The sequence below is a fragment of the Aspergillus luchuensis genome, chromosome 3 (assembly GCF_016861625.1).
Source record: "Aspergillus luchuensis IFO 4308 DNA, chromosome 3, nearly complete sequence".
Taxonomy (NCBI): Eukaryota; Fungi; Ascomycota; class Eurotiomycetes; order Eurotiales; family Aspergillaceae; genus Aspergillus; species Aspergillus luchuensis.
This window is the reverse complement of record NC_054851.1, coordinates 2,393,879-2,418,434: the sequence shown is the minus strand read 5'-3', so window position 1 is coordinate 2,418,434 and position 24,556 is coordinate 2,393,879. Positions and strand designations below refer to the sequence as shown.

Below are 24,556 nucleotides of genomic sequence, written 5' to 3'. Positions count from 1 at the left end.
CAGGTCGTGCCCCTCCATCGTCATCGTCCCGCTCATGGTGTGCTGGATGGACCTGCCTCCTCTCTCGTCCGGTCCGCCCTCGGAGCTTGCATCCACCTGGTTATAAAGCCCACCTTCACCCAGACTGATCAATTCTTCATTTTCTTGATCCCATTCATCACCTTCCTATTGCTCCTTTCATACCCCTCAGAATTACCAATCAATCGCACAATATGTCGAACCTCGAGCACACCAAGTGAGCTATTCCCTCTCTTTAACTGATTTCTATTGAAATACACGAGGGATCGTTGAACTTACTAACAATAATCCTTCACTCCTTAGGAAGGTCTACACCCTCAACACCGGCGACAAGATCCCCGCCGTTGGTCTCGGTACCTGGCAATCCAAGCCCAACGAGGTCAGAGAGGCCGTCAAGAATGCTCTCCTGAAGGGATACCGTCACATCGACACGTAAGTTGGGAGCAGCCACCACTTGCCGGACAATCTAGAAGAACTCAATCTGACAAATCCATCATTAGTGCCCTTGCCTATGGCAACGAAGCCGAGGTTGGACAGGGTATCAGGGACTCTGGTGTCCCTCGCGAGGAGATCTGGGTTACCACCAAGCTTGACAACACCTGGCACCACCGTGTCACCGAGGGCATTGACTCCTCCCTCAAGGACCTTGGCCTCGACTATGTCGACCTCTACCTTGTCCACTGGCCCAGCTGCACTGACCCCAATGACCTGAAGAAGCACCTCCCCGACTGGGACTTCATCAAGACTTGGTACAGTTTCTCTTCTTGAAAATAAAGTAGTTAGCGTTGCTAACACCATCCAGGCAAGAGATGCAGAAGCTCCCCGCCACCGGCAAGGTCCGTAACATTGGTGTCTCCAACTTCGGCATCAAGAACCTCGAGAAGCTCCTGAACGACCCCAGCTGCAAGATCGTCCCTGCTGTCAACCAGATCGAATTGCACCCCAACAACCCCTCCCCTAAGCTGGTTGCCTACAACACCTCCAAGGGCATCCACTCTACCGGCTACTCTTGCCTCGGCTCCACCAACTCTCCTCTCTACAAGGATGAGACCCTCCTCAAGCTGGCCGAGAAGAAGGGCAAGACTCCCCAGCAGGTTCTGCTCCTGTGGGGTGTGCAGAAGGGCTGGAGTGTCATCCCCAAGTCGGTCAGCAAGTCTCGCATCGACGCCAACTTCGAGCTTGATGGCTGGGAGTTGACCGCCGAGGAGATTGATCAGCTGGACAACCTCAAGGACCGCTTCAAGGTCTGCGGTGACGACTGGCTCCCCGTCAAGGTTTTCTTCGGTGACGACGAGTAAACTATTATCTACGAGACTATGATGATATCCATGTGAAATAGAGCTATAGAAAGCAAAATAAAATGTACATACGCTTGAACATACTTCTGATGTAAATTTGTGCGCAAACATAGAACGTGTTGTCTTGAAGCACCACTAGACCGCCGACGGCAGGATCCTCATTTCGAGGCAACTCTTCCTGTAGTGTCAAGGCGACCTTCCCTGGAATGTGAAGGTAGAATTATGATCGACCAAGTCTTTGTTCACTCATATGTAATCAACTCCAGAAGCCTGCCACTGGCCCAAAATATGCTGTATCACATAGGTGAATGATCAGAAAAATATGCTAAATAGCATCCAGTAATTGCTAACATCGCATGAGGTTACATACTTGGGATGACCCAAAATTACGGGAGCACGTGGCGCCGGATCACATGCCGCACCGCCACCCCGGGCTCCTCCGTCATCAGGCCAGGTCCCTCCGTCATCCCCTTATCTCCCTTCCATCTACCATCATCCTAGGATGGTTATTCCATCTGAGAAACATCTATAAGTCTTTCCATTCGATTGCAGTCAGGATGCCGCCTTCAAACGGGCACCTGCTGCTCCCCAAGTTCTGGAGAGCAGCCAGGTGAGTCATTCGCCACTCGGATATACTTCATTCCGCTAACGGCCTCCAGGTCTGCCTACGAGAAGGCCTACAAGACTATCAAGTCTAGGTTCCCAGAGCAATTCCAACAAAGCTCACTTCGCCTTCAGCCTGAGTATGTGCGTGTAGTCAACAGACACCCTATCAACCGGGCTGCTGCTATCCGTCAAGCTCGTGGTCGCCACTACTACTCCACCCGTGCAGCAAGCTCCTTCGTCTCCTACATTCGCAGTGGCCTACAGGGCGAGCGTACTGCCTACAAGACATCTCGAGTCGCAGCTAATGTCAGTCGCTTGACTAAAAATGCTCCTTTCGCATCAACCCTTCGTCCGAATCTGACGGGCGGCACCCTAGGCCGCACGGCGGGTGGTTATGCCATTGGTGCCGGCCGCATCGGTGGGGCTCGATACTTCTCCCATGGCGCAGCTGCCCCTGCCCAGGTCATCAACAATGTTTCTGTCGGTGTCCGGGCGTTCTTCCTCTCGGGACAGAAGGCTCGCTTTGATGGAGTCGATCCCATCACTGGCAACAAGCGCTTCAAGACTGTGAGCAAGCTTCAGGATGAGGCCGAGCGCAAGATGGCGGCGATCCCTCGCACGGCACCCGGCTCCTTTGTCGACTTCCAGATTTCCCCAACTATCACTGCTTTCGGTCTGCAGAAGAACCTGGTAGCGACTGGTGCTGGTGACGCCCAGACCATCAACTCGGACGGTCTCTTGGATTTCCTGTCCGCGGACTTTGCCCGTGCCCTCAAGGATCTTGCTGCCGTGCTTAACGACCTGAAGAGGCTATCCACACTGGGTGACCTGCCCATCTTGCTACACGATAATTCGACGATTCGGGTGCGGTTCCCTGGTTGCGATGCTAGTACTGTTGAACGTCTGTGTGATGAGGCTGGGGTTCAGAGAGGCAAGATAGTGCAGGATGAGGACTTCGACATCCGTACAGGTGCCGATCTCGCTCTCTTGTTTCCTTTTGCCCCTAGTGTGCCAGCTTCTCCTGACGTGAACGACTACTTCTACCGCTCTGGGACCATAAAGTCACAGGCTCCCGAGGAGGTTGATTGGCATGCCATGATGTCTCCAGAGGATGTGTCAGAAGCATCTCCAGAACCCTACAAGCAGCCCCTAAATCAGCTCAGCTTTGAGGATGTTACCATGTTTGGTGAGAACCCATGGATGTCTTCTCCGTCGGGATATTCCAGCATCAATGTCAGCGAACTTGGCGATCGGGCCTTCTTTGCTGAAGTCGCAAGCATTGGTTTACCCGAGAGTGCCTCCGAGTACGAAGGATCGGATGGAATACGCAAATTCATAGCAGAGTGTGATCTTGCTTCGCGACATTATGGGCGGGCTTTTTAATCGTGATACTTATAAACATACAGACTTTGACAGTCATTTATTTCCTATTGTTTTGATTTATTTGAACCATATACCTTTATATTCCAAACACGAGGTGACCGATGACGTTAACATACGAAAAGACCAAAAACAGATTGATCAATAGCTTCTGCTTGAGAAGCTCTACATCTAGTCCGAACAATCATTCTATGTATTTAGGAGAGAGTTAGTTCAGCCAAACTTCAGCTTTCACCCTAAAATGCCCTGAGAACATCCCTCTAGTAGTAGGAATGCCTCACCTTCCGAATGGAGTGTCGGACCGTTGGACCGGATGGCTATGTCTGTGATATTTTGTGATCGGAGTTTTCTAGTCACTACTACCTAGTAGTATTCTGGTTTAATCCAAACTGATGCCAAATGCAACCGGATTTTAGGGACCGTTTGGAAGGAATGACATTGTATTTTCCCGTGCCTGCAACCACTGAGATTAGGAGAGGTAAGTTAGGAGAGGTAAGAACCCTGAACTAATGCAGCTGAAACAGTCCTCAATATAAACCATTTATCCGTAGATTCGCCAGGAGAGCGGACATAGCCCTGTAGAGATGAAGATCGACCGGACCGAAGCCCTTTCGGCTACGGAGATTCCGTCTCGAGACACGGAACAGTTTTCCTCATCACGACAATGTCCCTGCAGGAACAATTAGTCCATATATTCAGGCGTCTTGGCCTGTTACGGAAGAAGATGTTTAGCCGGATTTACTTCACCACTCCTTGTTATTTTCGGTAATGGATAGACGCGTCTATAGAAATGGACCGACATAAATTGAACTGGCATATTCAGCACAATTCCATAGCAGTCAGGAATAAGAGCCCAAACTCACGAATTCACTTCGCTCAGTACCAGGCTATCTCATGAATATGCACTCCATCAACATGCGAGCCATCTGGCCCCTCGTCTCTCTCTTCTCGGCCGTCAAGGCCCTCCCTGCCGCAAGCGCGACTGCTTCAGCATCTGTTGCTGCTTCGAGCTCTCCGGCACCGACTGCCTCTGCTACCGGCAATCCCTTTGAGGGATACCAGCTCTATGTGAACCCCTACTACAAGTCGCAAGTGGAGAGTTCGGCCATTCCATCATTGTCTGCCAGCTCGCTAGTCGCGCAGGCGAGTGCTGCGGCCGATGTGCCTTCATTTTACTGGCTGTGAGTATCCCTTCACTGATATTCCTGGGTTTAGGCTGATGATGCGATACTTAATGTTCAGAGACACGGCCGACAAGGTGCCTACCATGGGTGAATATCTAGACGATATCCAGACGCAAAACGCCGCTGGAGCGAGCCCTCCCATCGCTGGTATCTTCGTCGTCTATGACCTGCCGGATCGGGATTGCGCTGCCTTGGCTAGTAATGGCGAATACGCGATCAGTGATGGCGGCGTAGAGAAGTATAAGGCGTACATTGATTCTATTCGCGAGCAGGTCGAGACGTACTCGGATGTTCAGACTATTTTGATTATTGGTATGCTTGCTTCGGCTGATGGATAGATGTTGGACTGGAACAGGATACTGACTGGTCCTCGCAGAACCGGATAGCTTGGCTAACCTGGTGACGAATCTCGATGTGGCTAAATGCGCCAATGCTCAGTCTGCTTACCTGGAATGCACCAACTATGCCCTCGAGCAGTTGAATCTGCCGAATGTGGCTATGTATCTTGATGCTGGTACATCTTAGTATATCGAGGATACTGAGCACAGCTAACGATGTCCACAGGCCATGCGGGATGGCTGGGATGGCCTGCCAACATCGGTCCTGCGGCGGAACTCTACGCATCGGTGTATAAGAATGCGTCATCTCCAGCAGCTGTTCGTGGACTCGCTACCAATGTAGCTAACTTTAACGCCTGGAGCATCGACATTTGCCCCTCTTATACATCGGGTAACGATGTCTGTGATGAGAAGAGCTACATCAATGCCTTTGCACCGGAGCTCTCAAGTGCTGGTTTTGATGCCCACTTCATTACCGATACGGGTGAGTGTTGCTGTTATACGTAGCGATATGTTTAGTCTGACTCACTGGGTTAGGTCGCAATGGAAAGCAGCCTACTGGACAGAGCGCGTGGGGTGACTGGTGCAATGTCAAGGATACCGGCTTCGGTGCTCAGCCGACAACCGATACTGGAGACGAGCTGGCTGATGCCTTTGTCTGGGTCAAGCCTGGCGGAGAGAGCGATGGGACGTCGGACACTAGCTCTTCTCGCTACGATGCGCATTGCGGATATAGTGATGCTTTGCAGCCTGCCCCGGAGGCTGGTACTTGGTTCCAGGTGGGTGTTGATTGAAGTGTGGTTGGAGGTATCATGCTTACATTATGTTCTAGGCATACTTTGAGCAGCTTTTGACCAACGCCAATCCTTCCCTCTGAGTCAATCACCGAGTACTTTGATGGATATACTGCATGTTGGAAGTAGATCTTCACAGTTATGTAGGGGAAGTGTTGATGTAGATCTTTGGGATGATGGAACAAGTGGGCAGGATCCCAATATATTGAGGATGCAAATTTAAACCAGCTTCCATAAGTGTTTCATCAAGTGCACCCGTTAAACTTAGTTAACTATCATCTGGTGAAGCACAGCATGAGTAGTCACCAACGCTGTAGTGAAAGCATACAAGGCGGTGAACCGCCGCATGAAGAATCTCACCGCCAACCCCGCGCTAAACTGGAAGAAGGCGATCCACTGATAACAGTCCGGCTGGATGAAGAAGAAACACACACTGCATTCCCCCCCAACGCCAAACCACCCTCATTATCGCTCGCGAACCCCGAATCTGCTTTTCTTCCGGAGACGTGACTGTTGAATGCTTTAAGAAGGATTGTTCCAACTGTACAGTTCTGGGGGCTCTCCTGCACTGGAGTTGTCCGACCGGCTCTCTCAGCAACTGCTACAGGCCAAGCACGCGAATACTAGTCTTTCTTAATCACATCCCCCTCGGTGGAGTCTGCTAAAGGGAAGGAACCATGGAGGACTTCAACAGCGAAACCGACAGTGACTACACTAGCTACTGGAGAGATTGGGTGAGTCCATCACTCGCTTCGTGATTTCCTGTGCGAAACGGGGACGACGGCGGCTTTGCAAGTGAAGGGAGATGCGTGGCTCCGCGCCTGCTCTCGACGATGTCGTTGCGGCTGGTGAGGGACCAGAAGTGAGAATAACACGCTCTCATGCTTGAAATCTTCTCTGCTGCAATCATTTTGCTCAGCTTCTTTGTTGATTCTCAACTTCGCGTTTGCTCCTGCTCCCTCACCAGTGAGACAAGATGGCTCAGTTTACTAGTTCTACTAGTGAGGAGTCGTCGCTGGCTACGCTACGACCACCCATCGAGGCTCGTCCTCGTCCCCAACCTCAGATCCACATTCGCTCTTCGTCTGGCTATTCATATGGCGTGGTACTGCCTCAGAGATATGCTGACTTTGTCCGCCAGTTCATCTCATCTCGTGGAAACGAATATTTCTGCGAAATCGACGAAGATTACTTGACCGATCGCTTCAACCTTACCGGCCTGAACACCGAGGTCGCCTACTACCAGTATGCTTTGGACCTTGTGACGGACGTGTTTGACCTCGACGCGGACGACGACCTGCGCGAGCAAATTGAGAAGTCGGCGCGTCACCTCTATGGTCTGGTTCATGCCAGATACATTGTCACAACTCGCGGTCTTGCCAAGATGGTATGTCTTACACTACGGGGTTGTGAAGGGTACGTGAAGGAGTTCTGACGGACAATTTAGGTTGAGAAATACAAGCGCTGCGATTTCGGCAAATGCCCCCGTGTTATGTGTGACGGACACCCCCTCCTGCCCATGGGCCAGCACGACGTTGCCAACCAGAGCACTGTTCGCCTGTACTGCCCCAAGTGCGAGGATATCTACAACCCCAAGTCGTCTCGTCATGCTTCTATCGACGGCGCTTACTTCGGCACTTCGTTCCATAGCATGCTCTTCCAGGTTTATCCTGCTTTGCTTCCCGAGAAGAGCATTCGCCGCTATCAGCCCCGTTGCTTCGGCTTCAAGGTGCACGCCATGGCTGCTCTTGCGCGCTGGCAGGATGCTTACCGGGAGGAGACAAAGGCGTCCCTTCGCGAAGCCGGTGTGGAAGCCAAATACATCGAAGACGACAGTGAGGAGGAAGAGCTAGATGACGACGACGAGCCTATCTCGGAGACCAAAGAAGAGAGAGTCGCCGGCGATGCCGCCTCTGGCCGTATGGATCTTGGCAACTGATTGACGCTCCCTGGCATGATCTTTCTGCTTCATCGGAGTTTCTTCATTTTCCTCTCATATCCACTTGGCATGGGCGCAGCATTATGAACTTGCATTTCATCGCGCGTCTGGATCGTTTCCTCCGGTTTCACTTCCTTTTTTCTTTTTCCTCTAAACACATACGCGTCTTCCGACTAACGGCTTTCTGAAATCCCGGGCGTATGACGGGTCTTTACAATTTCATTATCTCATGCGCACTGCAATAATGATCACGAACACTGGTGGGCGTTGGAAGTTTCGAAGATGGCGGGTCTGTTTTCCTCTGCTTCTAATGTGTACTAGTTTATTCCTCGGGTTTGTCTCCCGTGACTTCAAGATCACTCAGACATGGCGAGTTCGGCTCTTATGTAGAATACCTTAGTTTCGGTCAGGAACAGAGACAGAGGGGACATAATGAACTGCATGCTCGTCATTCATCCATCCATTACTCTATGTAATCTGCCTGAACACTACTTTATTTAGTCTACCTACTGACCCCTCACCTTCTCAATCGCAAACGCAATCGCCCTCGCCAAATCCTCTCCCTTCTCCCACGCATCATTATGATCCCCGTCAATATCCAACATCTCCACCACCCTCTCCTCACTCCCACTCCCACCACCCACCCACTCCTCCTCCAACGCCTTCCTCATCACCTCCCTCTGCCCCGGATCCACCAGACTATCACCCCCAGAATACGCCAATACCGCCACCAACCGATCCCCATCCCCAACCCCACTCCACCCACCACATACCCCCTCCTCTCCCCTCCCCAAAGCAGGCGACACCTCATCCCAAACCGCCTCATCAGCCCCAAACGCCCCCTCACTGAACTCCTGATACGCACTCACACTCCGATGCGTATCCCTCAACAACCGAAGATCATAAATCCCCGCCATCCCCACAATCCCCACCGGAGGAGGCAGCATTACCTCCCCCTTCAACAAGTCCCGAAACCTCCCCATCACAGACTGAAACGCCAGCGTAGCTCCACAGCTATGTCCCACTAGGATGTAGTTCCTCCCGATGTTGTATTTCCCTTGCAGGAAGGACAGCGCGGATTGCACATCGGAGATGTGATCTGGGTGCTTTGCGGCGCGGAGGTGTGTGGGCTCGGTGGTTTGGGGGTCTTGCGGGTGTGATGGGTGCGGGCTGAGACGGTAGGAGATTGAGGCGATGCCTTTGAGGTGGGAGGTGTTGTTGGTGTAGGAGGGATTGGTGGTGAGGGTGCTTAGGGCGGGGGTTAGGTAGTTTGTGGCGGTTTGGGTTGGGTCGCGCCAGGCGCCGCCGTGGATTAGACTGTGTGGTTGGGTTGGTTAGTTTGGAAGGTAAGGATGTAGAGGATGCTTTGGTTGGATTTGGGGAATTTACATCACCCAGTAGCCTTCATTGTTGTCGTTGTTGAGGGTGGCTACTGTGACGGTTTGGAGGCTGTGATCGGTGCCGTAGGGGAGGGTTTCGATGGGGGGTGCAGGTGCTGTGGGTTTGGAGGAGGGGTGTGTTTGGCCCATTGTTGCGATTATTTACTGTATGATATTCTTTGAGGTGCTATTGCTGTAGATGAGAGATGCTTGCTTGGTTTATGTAGAAGTGCTGGGCTGGTTAGTGAGGGGTCAGTGATAGCGTTGGTTAGTTGGCTTGGGAATCTGCGGATGTAACTCCGTAGATAAGGTCACGGTTAGTGTTCACCCCGGAACCCGGGTACGGCATCATTAGGTGAAGTATTTTCAGCATATTTGCCTCAATTGGAAGTCTATGACTTTCATGATAGCATAGTTCATAGTGAAATAGATATCCTTTGGCAGAAACGATGTTTTTGAGCGTAAAGTTATGCAAGGGGGATTGAAAGCGCCCAAAAAGGCAAGCGGACCGGCGGCTCGTATGGGGCTTGGCACGCTAGCCGTATTTGGGGCTAGGCGGTGGGAAATGCTGAATTCCATCCACACAAACCTCGCCGCCGACTGCCATCTCATTGTCGCCGTCTGTATACGCAATTCCCAGGCACATATTCAACATGGCGGAGTAAGTTTTCCTGGTCTGTTCGATCTGATCTGGGCATCTGTATACTAATGCTTGCATTAGGAAAGAAGTCCCTCTCACGGCCGTCAAGGTCGAGGCCTTGGTATGCACACCATGAAAATCTCCCCATTCCCCCACCCGCCTTTTTCACGGCCGGCAGCAATGCTTACAGCGTGGCATACAGGTCGTGATGAAGATCATCAAGCACGGCTCTCAAGCCTTCCCGACGACTGCGACCGGTTCGATCGTTGGTATGGATGTCGACGGTACCCTGGAGATCACCAACTGCTTCCCTTTCCCCGTCGTTGAGGTGCCCGCCGAATCGCACTTTGACAACGCCGCTCCCAACCCGGCTGCTGCTGCCCCCCGCGCGAAGGCCAACGCCGCCTACGAGGCTGAGATGATCCGCATGATGCGCGAGGTCAACGTTGACGCCAACAACGTCGGTTGGTACACCAGCGCCAACATGGGCAACTTCGTCAACATGAACGTGATCGAGAACCAGTTCTTTTACCAGAAGGATATGAACGAGCGCACGGTCGCTCTGGTGCACGACGTCAGCCGCAGCGCACAGGGAAGCCTGAGCCTGCGCGCTTTCCGCCTGTCCCCTAAGTTCATGGCGGCTTTCAAGGAGAACAAGTTCACTTCTGAGGAGTACGTTCATACCCTTGACTCGGAGGGATGATAGACGTATGCTAATTGGTTTTTTTTCTGGCAGGCTGCAAAAGTCCAACCTCAGGTACCAGGACATCCTGGTCGAGCTCCCCGTTGAAATCCACAACTCGCACCTGATCACCTCCTTCATCCACCAGCTCCAGACCCCCGTCCAGGCGACCCCCTCCGATCTCCCCCCGTCCCTGGCCGCCCTGGAGTCGTCTCAGTACGCCAAGTCGTCCGTGCTGGCGCCCAACTTCGACAACCTCTCTCTCAGCATCGACCCGTTCCTGGAGAAGAACTGCGACCTCCTGCTTGACAGCATCGAGGTGCACCACACCGAGACCAACAACTTCCAGTACTACCAGCGGTCGCTCGCCCGTGAGCAGGCCAAGATCACCGCGTGGCAGAACAAGCGCAAGACCGAGAACGCCAGCCGCGCGGCTCTCAAGCAGCCCCTTCTCCCCGAGGACGAGTGGCAGCGGTTGTTCAAGCTGCCCCAGGAGCCCAGCCGCCTGGACAGCATGCTCAACAGCCGCCAGGTGGAGCAGTACGCTCGCCAGGTCGACAGCTTCGTGTCCGCGACGACGGGTAAGATGTTCGCCGTCAAGGGCAACCTGCTTCCGGGTGAGACGGCCAAATAGATGGATGCGGAGGAACGGAAAGGAAAGGAAAATAGGAAAGGCGGGCGATGATGATTAGTTCTTGGAATTGCATGACCTTACGGCGTAGGGAGGGAAAACTTCTGTATCTGACGGGCTGTTAATATGACTCCTGTTTGCTTCTTCCATGAGAATTAGAACGGGCATGACTTGATACCATACCTCCTTACTTGACTGCTGCTACTGCTGCTGCTCTTGACCTCTATTGTATTTGATTATGATTAAAGAGTAGCTGATCCAGCCCTAATTCCGCCTTAGGGCAAGGCCAGTTACTGGCACGTGGTGATGACCTCATCGATAACGAGATAGATACTACTAGATAAGATCATGGCTTACCTAGTATTTCCAATGAACATAGACTCAATTTCCTGTTTCAATAGATGACATGCATGATGTACAATACCAACACCGATATCTGGCTGGTACGTCCATCCCCAACAGCAACCCACGCACTCAAGGAAACTAAAAAGAAGTACAGTCCGGCGCCTTCGCCGTCCTAATTGTCGACTTCCTCGTGTACCCCATCGACACGCTCAAAACGCGCATCCAATCCCCAACATACAACAAAATATACAAAGATGCAACGACGGGGGCAATCAACCGTAAACTCCTCTTCAGGGGACTCTATCAAGGTGTAGGGAGCGTCATTCTCGCTACTTTACCTGCTTGTATGTCCCCACCCATACCCCTCCCAAACCATACACCATTATCCATCATACTGGAATTCTAGATAGATAAATGAGTATATTGATAAACTAACATAAGAATGAAAATAAAAAAAAACCGATAGCAGGAGCATTCTTCACCACCTACGAAGGTCTAAAACACACCCTCACCACTACAACTACACACCAATCCCCCATGCTCCTTCCAACACCAATAATCCACTCCCTCTCCTCCTGCGTGGCTGAATCCGTCTCCTGCTTTATTCTTACCCCGGCGGAGGTAATTAAGCAGAATGCGCAGGTATATACTAATACCAATACCAATACCTATACCAACCCACATTCAACTTCCACACCCAATGACATCAAGGGAGGGGGAACTCCATCAAAAACAAATATAACCCTCCTCACGCTGCGCAAGTTCCGCCACAGGCCAACTTCCCTCTGGAGTGGGTATACCGCGCTGCTGGGACGGAATCTGCCCTTCACGGGGTTGAATTTCCCTCTTTTTGAGTATCTTAGGGGGTTGGGGGCGGGGTATTTACTTCGGTGTCGGAAGGGGGATGGAGGAGATGGGAAAGTGGTGGGAGGGGATGTGTTGGGACAGTTTGGGAATGTGCAGAGGGCTCTTATTACGGGGGTTTCTGCTGCTATTGCTGGGACGGTTTCGTCTGTTGTGACTACGCCGGTGGATGTGGTTAAGACGAGGATGATGTTGGGGGCTGGGAGTGCTACCAGCAATGATACTGGTGGTGGGGAAAAGAGGGGAGAAAGGAGGAGGTGGGGGGCGTGGGAAGTGGGAAAGAAGGTGTATAGGGAGGAAGGGGTCAGGGGATTGTTCAAGGGAGGGGCGATACGGTCTGTGTGGACGGCTGTTTCGTTTGGAGTGTATCTTTGTGTGTATGAGGGTGGGAGGGGGTTTTTGGAGAATAGACGGAGGGAGAGGGAGATGGCATCGCCTTGAGTAGGTGGGTTGTACTACTACTACTACTACTACTACTACTACTACTACTACTACTACTACTACTACTACTACTACTACTACTACTACTACTATACTACAATGTGAAGAGGATATAAAGTCATCAGTTCATTCACTCTGGTATATCCATCAAGCAGAGTCCATTCTCAGTAAGTTAATCGTACATCATGGCCAAATCGTATATCCCTTCAATGGCAAAGATCGCTTCAAGTCATTCATCATTCCATTCGTAAAGAAAAGAAACATCCTCTCATCAATGCTCCAAACCACCAGCTCAACCCAAATTGGTCAGTCTCTTGAACCAATTCGGCATCCTGGGCCCATTGACTGGCGGTGCATAACGATCGTCGTACGACCGTATGCCCCGGGCCCGTTCGTAATCAGCGCTGCCTGAACTACGCTCAGATCGTCTAGCCTCGCGCTTTCGCGCCCGCAACTCGTCGATTTCCTGATCCGTCATGCCAGGATATCTGGCTCGTCGTCGGGCCCGACGCCGCAGCTCACGTCGCGCCTCCTCGTCCGAGGAGACCGAGTTCGCCTGAGCCGGCTCACCTGGACCAGGTGGCATGTCCAGTACGGTGGCCACGACCGGTGGTGGTTCAGGCGGGTCGCTGGCTTGCGAATGCACCCAGGACGAAGTTTTATCCTTGCGTCCTCCGGACATCATCGGTGGTGCGCGCTCCGGTTCTGGAGCCCTGGACTTGCGACGTTTGGGCCTCACCCCCTCTTCTGTAGACCGTTCCGGACGGTAAGCCCTCTCGCCATCGTAGCCGCCGAGATAGAATTCTCGGGCTGCTCTGTCATCGACAGGGTGACGAGAGGATCGACGTTTGGACCGGGGCTCATACGCGGCGGCTTCTTGCATCTCTGCCTCCCTCCGCCGTCTGCGTTCGCGCCGTTCTGCTGCCCTGGCCTCGGCTTCGGCCTGCTCTTCTGCCTCGCGGGCCTCTGCTTCTTCTCGAGCCCGGCGCTCTTCACGAGCTGCTCTACGAAGCCTGCGTTCTTCCTGGCGTCTTGCTTCCCGCTCTTCCTCCTCTCGGAGCATTCTCTCCTGCATCTCTCGCTCACGAGCTCTCTCTCTTTCCCTCCGCCGAGCACGCCTTTCTTCGGCGTCGCGCCACTCGCTCTCACGGAGTTGATCAGACGGCGCCTGTCGAGAGGATCGTTTCGCTCGACGGGCTGCCCGTCTAGCCTCAACTTCGTCCATGTCGGTTTCCGGGAACCCACCTACTGGACCGCCCTCAGTGACAAAGCCGTCGAGCTCAGCCTCTCTTTCTGCACGTCTCCTGCGAGCTTCGCGTCTTGCACGCCGCTCCTCTCGCTCTGGTTCTGTCATGTACCTAGCATCCTCATCACGATGAGACCTGGACTTTCGGCGCTCTGGAGGGTCCGGAGGAGCATTCGGACGAGCATTCTTCCGCAAGGAGCCGATGAAGCCCATGAGACCAGTGGACTCTGGTTTCTTGGGAGCAGTACTTGATCGTCTCAGGCGTCGCTCTCTTGGTGCTTCTACGAAAGCAATATCTTCTGGTCCCGAAAACACTTCAGCATCTTCATAATGCTCTTCTTGTCTGGACCGAGACTACGCACGAAGTTAGCATTGTGACAGAACTTTCCGGGTGATATCATTGAAATCTTGCTTACCTTTCTCCTCGATCGTCTGTCGGAGTGTCTAGATCCCCTTGAGCCCTCCTTCGGGGCATCAATGTCGTCCCGGTCTACCATGACGATGTCCTCATCTTCAACCGCATACGGGTCAGGAGCGCCTAAAAAACTGTTAGCAGCGCTACAGGCATTTATGTAAGAGAGTGCATACGAGATCTTCTACGAGATTCATGCCGTCTCTCTCTTTCCCTCCGGGAGGAGCCGTTCACGCCCATCATTCTGGCGGCTTTATCCGGCATATCCCGGCTATCGTCCGGTGGAGGACTGGGGAACCCGGCGTCTTCCATACCCACGGATGGACGTCTTGAGATATTCCTGGATGCGTGTGTTCCGTGCCTTCGACTGGACTTTGTCCTACTAGGCGGCGGCGGCGTGCCCAGGACAAAATCAGCAAGAGTCATACCTCGGCTATTGCGCTTGTCCTTGTCAGAGGTCGACTTCTCTCCCTCGTTCTCAAGATCCCTAGACCTTGGTTGTCTGGTCGATCTCGACTTGACCATAGGCGGGGGTGACTGTTCTCGTTCACGTTCCCGTCTACGCCGATGTTCCCTAGTGCTGGGCTGGTTCTGAGGCGTGGCACCCCAAAATCCCCAAGATGCTGAACCAGGAGTGCGCTCAACACGAACACGCTCCTTCCTGGCCGGCTTCTCTGGTTCAGGCTCGGCAGGTTCAGCAGGCTCTGGTGGAGGCGTAGGAGGGCCGCCCGCGCCTACATCAGCTTCTGCCGCTGCTTCGTCAATCCCGGCATCGACAGGGGCTGGTTCCACGACCGGGGGTGCTTTTTCTCGACTAGACACCTTTTTGCTCCTTTTCTTCGGCTTTTCGGGATTGGAAACAGGTGCTTCGTCGACCACCGGCTCTATCTCCCGTGCTTGCTCGATCGGAGGCTCGGGAGCAGGAGCAGGAACGAATTCAGGCTTGAGCTCAGGTACGGGCTCGGGTTCAGGTTCAGCTATTGGCTCTGGCTCAGGTTCAGGTTCAAAAGCAGGCTCCGGTTCTTGCACTGGCTCAGGAATCGGTAATGGCTCAACGACCTTCTTCTTTTTCTTCTTCTTTTCAGTTTTCGAGATGGGAATAGGTGCGGGGGCTGGCTCGGGTTCCGGCTCGGGCTGGGGTTCTGGCTCTGGTTCTGCAACAGGCTCAGGGACCGGCTCAGGCACGGGCTCAGGAGCCGGTGGTTCAAGTACAGGCTCAGGAACTGATTCAGGTACGGGCTCAGGCACAGGCTCAAGTACAATAGCCTTCGCCTTCTTTTTCTCCTTCTTCTTTGATTTCTTTGACAAAGGCACCGGCTCGGGCTCGGGCTCGGGCTCAGGTTGTTGAGGCTCAGGTTCTGGCTCAAACTGAGGTTCCGGCTCTGGGGCAGGCGGTTCCGGGGCAGGTGGCGGGGGTATATCGTAAAAGTCCTCCTCGTCGTCGAATGCGTCTGGGAAACTGCCTGGAACCAAATCCCTCGAGGGCTTTTTAAACTGAACCGGTTCGGGGTCAAAGAACTCGACAGGCTCGGGTTGCGGGGGAGTAGGGAGTTCCTCTGGGGGTGGGGCAGGCTCTTCCTTGGCAACCTTGTCCTTTGATTTCCCCTTCTTCCCTTGCTCCAAAACTTTGATTCGCTCTGAGACGGACAATTTGGCCGATGACTTGGTCTTTGAGGTGACAACGGGAGTCTTCGCTGGCGGCGCGGCTGGCGCGGGTGGTTCGCCGACAACTGGCGGGATTGGCGCTTCGGGCGCCTCGGGCATCTTTGAATCGTCAACGTCAATGAGTAAATCATCCTCTGCAGGATGACTTGGTACAGGTTCAGGCTCGGGCTCTGGTGCTGCCTCTATGGCTTTAGTCTTCTCTGATGACTTTTTCTTTGTAGTCTTGGATTTGCCCATAGTTGCAGCACCTATGGTGGCCCAGAAACCCATGCCACTCTTAGGTGTCTCTTCCTCCTTGTAACCCTTCTTATTGCTCTTCGAAGGCTTGCTGTCGTAGTCATCCCAGAGAGGCTGTTCGGGGACTTGGTCGGTAGGTACGTATCCCTCCGGCTCGGCAGTCCATCCCAGAGAGGGCGGTGTCGGTGCGGGCGGTGGAGGCTCTGCTGCGATCTTGCTCTTCTTCTTCTTCTTTTCCTTCGGAGCGTTCCATATTCCCCAGTTTTCCTCCTCATAAGTCTGTTCTGGGACCACTTCCGGGACAGGCTCGGGCGCAGGCTCTGGCTGTGGCTCCCAAGCTGGCTCTTGTTCAGGCTCTTGTTCAGGCTCCAGTTCTGGGGCTGGAGGTGGTGCCGACTCTTCTTGAACAGGCTCAGGCTCAGGCTCTTTAGGTGGCTCAGCATTCGGATCAGGAAGGTCGAAATCTTTGCCCGGGATGGGAAGTCCGCTCTTAATCAATGATTTCTCACGTTTCTTCCTATCCTTGGATGACAGATTGTGCCAGTTATTATAGAGAGGACTGTCTGGTATCTCAGGAGCTTTGATCTCAGGCTCAGGCTCAGCTTCCGGGATTAGTTCAGGTTCAGGTTCAGCTGGTGGCTCAGGCTCAGGCTCAGGCTCAGGAGCTGGCTCTGGTTCTTGAAGTGGCTCTGGCTCCGGCTCCGGCGCTTTGGGGGGCTCAGCATTGGGGTCAGGAAGCTCAAAATCTTTACCAGGAATCGGAAGTCCACTCTTTATCAATGATTTCTCACGTTTCTTCCGATCTTTAGATGACAGATTGTGCCAGTTGTTATAGAGGGGACTGTCAGGTATCTCAGGGCCTTTGACTTCAGGCTCAGGCTCAGGCTCGGGTTCAGGCTCAGCTACCGGCTCCGGCTCGGGCTCCGGCTCGGGCTCGGGCTCAGGCTCAGGCTCAGGCTCAGGCTCAGGTTCAGGTTCAACTTCCGGGATTGGATCAGGTTCTTGAACTGGCTCTGGCTCTGGCTCCGGAACCTTGGGGGGCTCGGCATTCGGATCAGGAAGATCAAAATCCTTGCCGGGGATGGGAAGTCCGGCTTTGATCAGTGATTTCTCACGTTTCTTCCGGTCTTTAGATGAGAGTGTATGCCAGTTATTATATAGAGGAGTATCTGGAATCTGAAAGGCAGGCTGTTCGGGCTCCGGTTCAACCTCGGGTTCCGGTTCAATAACCGGTTCAGGTTCAGGTTCAGGTTCAGCTATCGGTTCGGGTTCGGGCTCGGGCTCAGGCTCAGGAGCTGGCTCAGGATCTGGCTCTGGCTCCTTAGGGGGCTCAGCATTTGGATCAGGAAGATCAAAATCCTTGCCGGGGATGGGAAGTCCGGCTTTAATCAGTGATTTTTCACGTTTCTTCCGGTCTTTGGACGAGAGTGTATGCCAGTTATTATAAAGAGGGGTATCTGGAATTTCAAAGGCGGGCTTTGCAGGCTCCGGTTCAACCTCAGGCTCTGGTTCAATGACTGGTTCCGCTATCGGCTCGGGCTCAGGCTCAGGAGCTGGTTCTGGCTCCTGTGGCTCCGGTTCCTCGGGGGGCTCAGCATTCGGATCAGGAAGATCAAAATCCTTGCCGGGGATGGGAAGTCCGGCTTTAATCAGTGATTTCTCACGTTTCTTCCGGTCTTTGGACGAGAGTGTATGCCAGTTATTATAGAGAGGGTTCTCCAGGAAACTCATGTCTGGCTTCTCGGGCTCGGGCTCAGGTTCAGGCTCAGGCTCCACGGGATCGGTTTGTGGTTCTGGCTCCGGCTCTAGCTCAAAGACCATGCCCTTTTTCTTCTTATCTTTCTTTGGGGCATCCCAGCCCGATGACCAATCATCATCCTTTATCTCGGCAGGCGCTGGCTCCTCAACGACTGGCTCGTCGAGGATGGTACCCTTCTTACCCTTCTTGTCTTTCTTTTTCGTTACAGGGCCCCAAGGAGAGCTCCAGTCATCTTCAGGCGGCGGATCGGCTGCGGCAGGAGGTTCAGGGGCGGGGGGCTCTTCAAGAAGAGGCTCGTCAGTCTTCTTCTTTTTCTTGTCTTTCTTGGTAGTTGGGCCCCAGCTCCAGTCGTCATCATCAGCAAATTCTGGCTCCTTCTTCTCTTCAGCACCCGGCCAGGCGTTATCTGATTTTGGTTCTTCTGCAAGAAGGTCGGGTGTCGGATCCTCTTCGATCCCCTTCTTCTTTTTCTTCTTGTCCTTCTTGGTCACAGGAATTCCCCAGTCGTCCTCGGGCTTGTTCTCTTCCGAGGCAGGAGGGGGTTCGTTGGCAGCTGGAGTACTTCCAAGGTCCGCACCAAAGCTGAATCCAACGGAGGCATTCGACATGCCGTTGGTGCCGGAGAAGGACCACGGGTTACTATTATCTTTTGGCTTGTCGTCTTTCATGCCGTTCAGGGTGTTAAGACCCCATTTATCACCAGATCCCCAATCTTGACCCCAGCTCCCAAAGTTGAAGCCCGTCCCTGGCGCTGCTGGAGGCAGACCCAAGTCTAGTTGCGGCGCACTGTCGTTCAAGCTTATGTCTTGGAACCCGTTGGACGCCGGTTCGGGCGGGCTAGGATCGGCGCCCTGTTGATAAGTTAGGATTTATCACCTGTATCGCAGCGACGATGCAGAACATACCTTGCCTTTTTTCTTCTTTTTCTTGCTGGTTGTTGTGGCAAAACCCCCCCAGCCATCGTCACCGTTGGCATTAGTGTCATCTGCCCAGCTAAGGTCGGGGGGAGCGGCGGCAGCGGCGGCGGCGGCTTCTTCTGCAGCCCGCTTCTCCTCCTCTTCCTTGGCCAGCCGTTCTTCCTCCTCTTTGGCCAATTTCTCCTGTTCTTCCCTGGCCCGCTGTTCCTCTTCTTCCCGTTTTCGTTGCTCTTCTTCTTCCTTCAATTTTTCCTCTTCCTCCTGTTTCTTCTTCTTCTTGCTCTTCTTCGTGCTTGTCGTATTCCAGGCATCCCAGTCGTCATCCTCTCCATTATTACCGTCGCCGTTCCCATCTTGGCCATTATCATCTCCATTACCACCACCTCCAGAATCGCCGCCTCCATTTCCACCGGTATCACCGTTCTGCTCATCTCCGCCGCCCTCATCTTGCTTGTCGCCTCCACCTTCCTCGGCCGGCGGGGTGCTCTGTTGCTGGGGTTGCCCGGCCGGCTTATTCTTCTTCTTCTTCTTTCCTCCTCTTTCCCGAATGTCCGTTGCAGACCAAAAATCGAATGATCGCGATGCACCCTTAGACTTTGACTCATCTGTAGTCTGTTGGGGCGCGGGCGCAGAGTCCTGGATAAGACACTTCCGCTGGGCTAAGGGAGCAAGCGTGGCGTAATGTGGAGGTAGATCTTTGATCACATCGTCATATGTAGGCGGCGGTGCATCATAGCCTTCGGGCTCGAAGGCATGGATGTCAGCTTCCAGAGCCAGCGATGATTCGTAACCTAGTTTTCGCCGTAATATTGTATCCTGCTTACAGGTCTAGGCATTAGCAACGGGAACAGCAGTCTCATGGCTAGTAGTTTATTTGCCATTGAGTTCACAGGTAACTGACCTTGTTTTGATGTTCCACCACTTGGAGGACTTTGCCGTAATGCTCACCACCACTCCTGGTGGAGTATCTTCGGGACCCGAGACCCCCCGAACTTAAACCATGTATCTGCAGCCAGCCATATGACAAGTCGCATGTTTCCTTCTGACGTTCGGCAGGTCCCAGCGGGAAAGGGAAGTGTACCCTCAGCGGAGATACAAATTCATCACGAGGGATTGTCCGCATAACTTCCATCCTGGAAAAACGACCGACACTCGTCTGACGACCAGCGACTGCTCTATGCCAGGCGCATGGATATCAAAAGACTATCGGCCCCAATTGAGGCAGTTGGCGTTTGAGCGACGAAACTGACGTACAAATAGGCGACAGCGCAGGAGGAATGAATGCAAAGACGACGGAGACTCAAAAGTGGGAAGGACCCAGGACTAATGGTAGTTACACCACGCGAAACGTCACGTCAGACGCCAGGCAGACCGAAACTTGCGATAAGGACTGGAAATTGGGCGAGACAGGAGTCGATCGACCTCAGAAGGAATGTCAGAGGAAGTGAGGAGATCTAGATTGACGAAAGAAGTTCAGCAGGGAGAAGCAGGGATACGAGGAGAGGCCATGGAATTCATGACCCTAGGGCGGTGGCAGACGTGGAAAAAAGGAATGGAGCGCGATTCTGCGGAAGATCCTCTCAGGCGAGAATGGGATTGGTAGATTTGGTATGCGATAGACAGTGAGGAATGCGAACTAGTATACGTCGGGAAAATCAGCGGTCGCTCGAAGGTGGGTATGGAAGAAGCAAGTAGTAGTTGAAGACGGGCTGCGGGAGTGCCACCAAAAGTAAATAAAAAAAGTTCGAGGGAGAAAAAAATGAGTGAGACTGCAAACCTTTTTTTTTCTTCTCTTCTGCTCAAGTTTACAAGCAGCTCGTTGATCTGATTGATCGGCGTATACGGAGTAAAAGCGTGTGATTTGATTCTCCGAGGCCCAGTAGCGTAACCCGGTGGCTGGGGAAATGGTAATGGGCCAACGGGGCAGCGGGATCGCTGGGAAGATGCTGGTATAGTCGCACGCCGCGGTAGGTGAGAGAGTCTGTGGATGGTGGATGGTGGATGTGGATGAAAGTTTTATTGGCGCATTCAATGCAGCGACCAACGAGGGACTGAGAAGTATCTAGTATGTAAGTACTGTGGTGTTATGTACACTGTAAGTGAGACTTGAGATGAATGGCAATGGGAAGATGAAAGGGAGTCAGAGTCACGCAGGCACAAGCCAGTCACACACCCGGTTGGGTTGCGCGCAAGGACGGGGGCGGTGGGCAGATGCTCCTATCGATAACGAATGCCCCCCTCCTTCGCGGTGGGAAAGCGTTGGCGCGATCGACGAGTCGGACTATGAAGGTATGTACTTTAGTGGTGGTATGTACTGTGAAGTACATACACTCTGACTGACTTGCAGTGGTTGCGCATATGCCTCTGGACGGGTAGATTGGTCTCTCTATATGTATGTAACCATCATCGGGAATGACCTCCCTCCCCATCATGCAGAAAGGAGCCCGTCATCATCAGAAGGGGTGGGGGAAGGAGTCTGAGAGAGCCCGACAAAGGGTATTCAGAGCATTACCAAAAAGGGTTTAAACAGTCCAGGTATTCGTTGTCATTCTCTTCCCGGCATCAAGTGGGGTCGAACATTATGATTATTACTGCTTTGATGGAAATGGAAAGTCTGCTAGGGCAAAGAAAGAGGAGCTAAAAGATCACCGGTTCCTTGGTTCGACTGGCGGACATCTACTAACTTACTAAGACGAGACTAGTTTCTACCGCAGCTAAAGTAAACAAATCAATGGCTGGTCAATGAAAGTCGCATAGGGCATCACTGCAAAATGGAAGAACAAGAAAGAATCACCACTCATTCGAATATCACGCACGTCGGACATATCAGATGCTGTCTGTCCCTGCCTACTGTCAGTACTGTACGGAGAGAATTAATTCATTGATCCTCCATCTAAGCCTCGCAATCTCTTCGATCCACCACCGCACGTGCCTTCAGATCTATGCAACAACACCAGCATAATTTCCCAACATTGGTCCGAACTTGCATTCATCATCATGCGGAAATCCAAGAAAACCCGTCCAGTCTCATTCTTAGGCAGCCAAAATGCCCTCTCCTCCCCTCTCGTTTTAAATTCGGCGAGAAACTCGGATGTCAGAAAAAAAAAATAAAAATAAAAATAAACGACCACCCCATTCTTGGGTGGATGCGGTGGCCTCTTTCTTCACCGCATCGAAGGCAAAGACCCCTCCACCAGCCTATGAGATCTCGTTCTGCGCAATGGAGACCCAACCACTGGCCATTCGCAGCTCCCCGTCGTCGGGGCTCTTTGACACCGTCGCAGTTAATCCGGTCAGACTAGTCCTGATACACCACTATGTACATCCATCAGCTCCGCCTGAATATGTCTCCTCCCCCATTATCGTCCGAGTGTGCTGTACAGTTGTCCATACTCTATCCTGTTGAGAGTCTCCGAACGTCCGCAATTGCTGCATCGCATGCGTTTTCTAGACCCTGGCTGTTTCCCGTGCCCCGCCGCGGAAAAAGCATATGCAGTGATGCACGCCGATTCTACAGCCACTTGGTTGCTGCTATCTACAGGCTGTTACTGCTTGGGGAGTTGAGTGGAATGCAAAGTATATGTTGATACTAATTCATCACAGTAGACTCCCCTGTCTGCGGTCTCTGCATGTATCCCAATTGGGACATTTCTAGCTTGACGCGCTAGATCGCCCGTTTAAAATGAAACACCCCCGGCAAGAACGGGCCAGCCCGCATACAATGCAGTTGAGGGAGAGAAAAAGAACAGGGTATTACTACGGGGCCCTGGAGGGCAAGTCAGGTACGGCTTGTTGACAATGACTCATATGTCCGTCGGACCGCTGCATCATCCCAGGGCATGCGTACCCACCACATGAATACGATCTTTTATGCCCAACACCCGGAGATGTGCGTGCATCTATCTATCTATCCGTAAGTCGTTGAATAATCAGCATGCAGTAAGTAGTTCTTCTTACGACGACCTCTTAATTGACTCAGTAGACCCCTTCACCGGTCATCGTCTTGAGGGACATGGCGTTGGTCTAGAATTTGAAGATCCCAGGCTGCGCTCGAGCAATATGCAGTTTGACCAAGCAGATACCCGTCCAAAACGACACATCCAGAGGACGAGAAATGTCTCAGCTCTTATGGGTGGGAGACGGTTGATCGTTGCTGTGGATAGATATGGCTATGACTCCCGCGCAGGCACGTGGTTCGGATACGTCACTGTATCGCGACTATGCGGCTTTTGTGAGCCCAGCCAGACTTCCCCATTGTTCCTACGAGCACTTGATCAACAGGGAAGGATGTTTCCTTTCATAGGGTACAATTCCCTCAAGAGACGTTACAAATGGTGAATACAGGTGCACGAAAAACATGGAAGGCAAGCAGCTAAGACCGAGTGGGCAAACGACACACCATTATCACTAGGACCCGCCCGCAGAACCTTGAAACACAATTGACCTTCCTGGTATTGAAACAATGGTCCCACCTCATTACCTGACAGTCATGCCACAATGCTCAATCAGAATGCTCATTTAGTCGCGTTCTTTCCCACATAGGGGGGATCCTCGCCATAGACGACCTTGTATTCCCGGGCGTACCGGTCGGCATCGACTTCTTGAAGTCGCACGTATTTCTATTCGCTGCATTAGCATTCCTTCTGACAACAACTCGGGAGAGGCGCATCGAGCATACCTGTTTTTCTGCAGCGGTCATGCCTCGCCATTCTTCCGCAATCCGCACACCACGCTCGGGGATGGGCATGTGCTTGAGGTCACCAGCCTGATGGCGTTCCTCGGCGTAGAACAGATACGCGATCTTGGAGCGCTTGACTAGGCGAGGGTCATGAAGAGGGAAGAACTTCTTGTTCTGGATCTGGGCGAGTCTTCGCCGGGCGTCGTTGGCTTGCTTGATCTCCAAGGGGCTGTGCGAGTCAAGCCACTCCTTGTATTCCTTCTCGTAAGCTTCCTTGTTGGTAGCAGCAGTAGCGACAAATTGCTGTAAACAGATGTCAGTCTCACGGAACGTCTCATGTCTTTAGAAACAAACGAACCTCGCGCTCCGCTTCACTGATGTTCTTGGCACGGTCGGCGGCCTCCTTGAATGCCTCCTTGCCCTTCAATCCCTTTCCTTCCTTCTTGACCTCCTCAAGCTTGCTCAGCATAGTCAGGGTGAAGTGGTTGGTGAGCCTCTTGGGCGGCGTAAGAGAGGCGGCCTTCAGCTGCTTCACAAGCTGTCTCAAGTCGCTCTTCTCCTTAGCTTCCTTCTTGGCGGCTTTTTGCTCATCGGTGAGCACCTTCTTTGCCCGGGGCTTCTTGGTAGTCTTGGTGGACTTCGTAGACTTGGTCGTCTTGGTGGAAGTCGATTTGGTGCTGGCGCGCCCCTTGGGGGAAGCCGCTGTCGCATAGCCGCTGGTCAGGTGTCCGGAGAGGGCAGCGGAAAGAGGTGCATATCTGACATTGGGGGTTGAGAAGCGACTCAGAGCGGCGAGGGACATGCGTCTAACATGGCTCTGAGAGATGGCCTGGCGAACGGGACGAGAGAAGGCCTCGCTAAGCTGGAGGTGTTGGAGAACACCCCCTCCGCACCGAGCTAGGTTCAAAGGCATGGCCCTGAACAATGGTAGTCGCGTATCGGAGAACCGGGGTAATATGTAAAGGGTAGGTTGCTAAGTGACCAAACAACGATCTGTCGAAGGATTCGCCCTTGTGCAGGATGCCTGTCAGTGACGAAACCGGGGAGGTTGGGGTCGCGTAGCTCCAGTCGTTTGGGAGATGCCGAATCGGGTAATGAAGCTC

At 52.9% G+C, this 24,556-nt stretch overlaps 8 protein-coding genes across 8 annotated transcripts; 5 read left to right on the top strand and 3 right to left on the bottom strand.

The window, feature by feature from the left end:
• Nucleotides 1-212: 212 nt before the first annotated feature.
• Nucleotides 213-1,316, top strand: gcy1 (putative glycerol dehydrogenase Gcy1; the record flags this gene model as incomplete). Its single annotated transcript, XM_041687365.1, has 4 exons — nucleotides 213-235; nucleotides 322-450; nucleotides 519-767; nucleotides 821-1,316. The coding sequence occupies 4 exons, from the start codon at nucleotides 213-215 to the stop codon at nucleotides 1,314-1,316; spliced, it is 897 nt and encodes a 298-aa protein (XP_041541257.1).
• A 557-nt stretch (nucleotides 1,317-1,873) lies between these two features.
• Nucleotides 1,874-3,305, top strand: AKAW2_30809A (uncharacterized protein; the record flags this gene model as incomplete). The annotated part of the gene is made up of 2 exons (XM_041687364.1): nucleotides 1,874-1,926; nucleotides 1,976-3,305. The coding sequence occupies 2 exons, from the start codon at nucleotides 1,874-1,876 to the stop codon at nucleotides 3,303-3,305; spliced, it is 1,383 nt and encodes a 460-aa protein (XP_041541256.1).
• Nucleotides 3,306-4,196: 891 nt separating this feature from the next.
• AKAW2_30808A (glycoside hydrolase family 6 protein) lies at nucleotides 4,197-5,701 on the top strand (the record flags this gene model as incomplete). The annotated part of the gene is made up of 6 exons (XM_041687363.1): nucleotides 4,197-4,483; nucleotides 4,545-4,798; nucleotides 4,863-5,000; nucleotides 5,051-5,308; nucleotides 5,362-5,603; nucleotides 5,657-5,701. The coding sequence occupies 6 exons, from the start codon at nucleotides 4,197-4,199 to the stop codon at nucleotides 5,699-5,701; spliced, it is 1,224 nt and encodes a 407-aa protein (XP_041541255.1).
• A 594-nt stretch (nucleotides 5,702-6,295) lies between these two features.
• CKB2 (casein kinase II subunit beta family protein) lies at nucleotides 6,296-7,557 on the top strand (the record flags this gene model as incomplete). Its single annotated transcript, XM_041687362.1, has 3 exons — nucleotides 6,296-6,352; nucleotides 6,760-7,005; nucleotides 7,066-7,557. The coding sequence occupies 3 exons, from the start codon at nucleotides 6,296-6,298 to the stop codon at nucleotides 7,555-7,557; spliced, it is 795 nt and encodes a 264-aa protein (XP_041541254.1).
• A 506-nt stretch (nucleotides 7,558-8,063) lies between these two features.
• On the bottom strand, nucleotides 8,064-9,086 carry AKAW2_30806S (arylformamidase; the record flags this gene model as incomplete). The annotated part of the gene is made up of 2 exons (XM_041687361.1): nucleotides 8,064-8,874; nucleotides 8,947-9,086. The coding sequence occupies 2 exons, from the start codon at nucleotides 9,084-9,086 to the stop codon at nucleotides 8,064-8,066; spliced, it is 951 nt and encodes a 316-aa protein (XP_041541253.1).
• Nucleotides 9,087-9,589: 503 nt separating this feature from the next.
• On the top strand, nucleotides 9,590-10,892 carry AKAW2_30805A (putative eukaryotic translation initiation factor 3 subunit EifCh; the record flags this gene model as incomplete). Its single annotated transcript, XM_041687360.1, has 4 exons — nucleotides 9,590-9,597; nucleotides 9,658-9,697; nucleotides 9,779-10,248; nucleotides 10,313-10,892. The coding sequence occupies 4 exons, from the start codon at nucleotides 9,590-9,592 to the stop codon at nucleotides 10,890-10,892; spliced, it is 1,098 nt and encodes a 365-aa protein (XP_041541252.1).
• Nucleotides 10,893-12,831: 1,939 nt separating this feature from the next.
• On the bottom strand, nucleotides 12,832-19,907 carry AKAW2_30804S (uncharacterized protein; the record flags this gene model as incomplete). Its single annotated transcript, XM_041687359.1, has 5 exons — nucleotides 12,832-14,139; nucleotides 14,202-14,323; nucleotides 14,374-18,709; nucleotides 18,764-19,591; nucleotides 19,677-19,907. 5 exons carry the CDS (start codon nucleotides 19,905-19,907, stop codon nucleotides 12,832-12,834), a joined length of 6,825 nt encoding a protein of 2,274 aa, XP_041541251.1.
• A 3,369-nt stretch (nucleotides 19,908-23,276) lies between these two features.
• Nucleotides 23,277-24,366, bottom strand: AKAW2_30803S (HMG-box domain-containing protein; the record flags this gene model as incomplete). The annotated part of the gene is made up of 2 exons (XM_041687358.1): nucleotides 23,277-23,756; nucleotides 23,812-24,366. The coding sequence occupies 2 exons, from the start codon at nucleotides 24,364-24,366 to the stop codon at nucleotides 23,277-23,279; spliced, it is 1,035 nt and encodes a 344-aa protein (XP_041541250.1).
• Nucleotides 24,367-24,556: the final 190 nt, after the last annotated feature.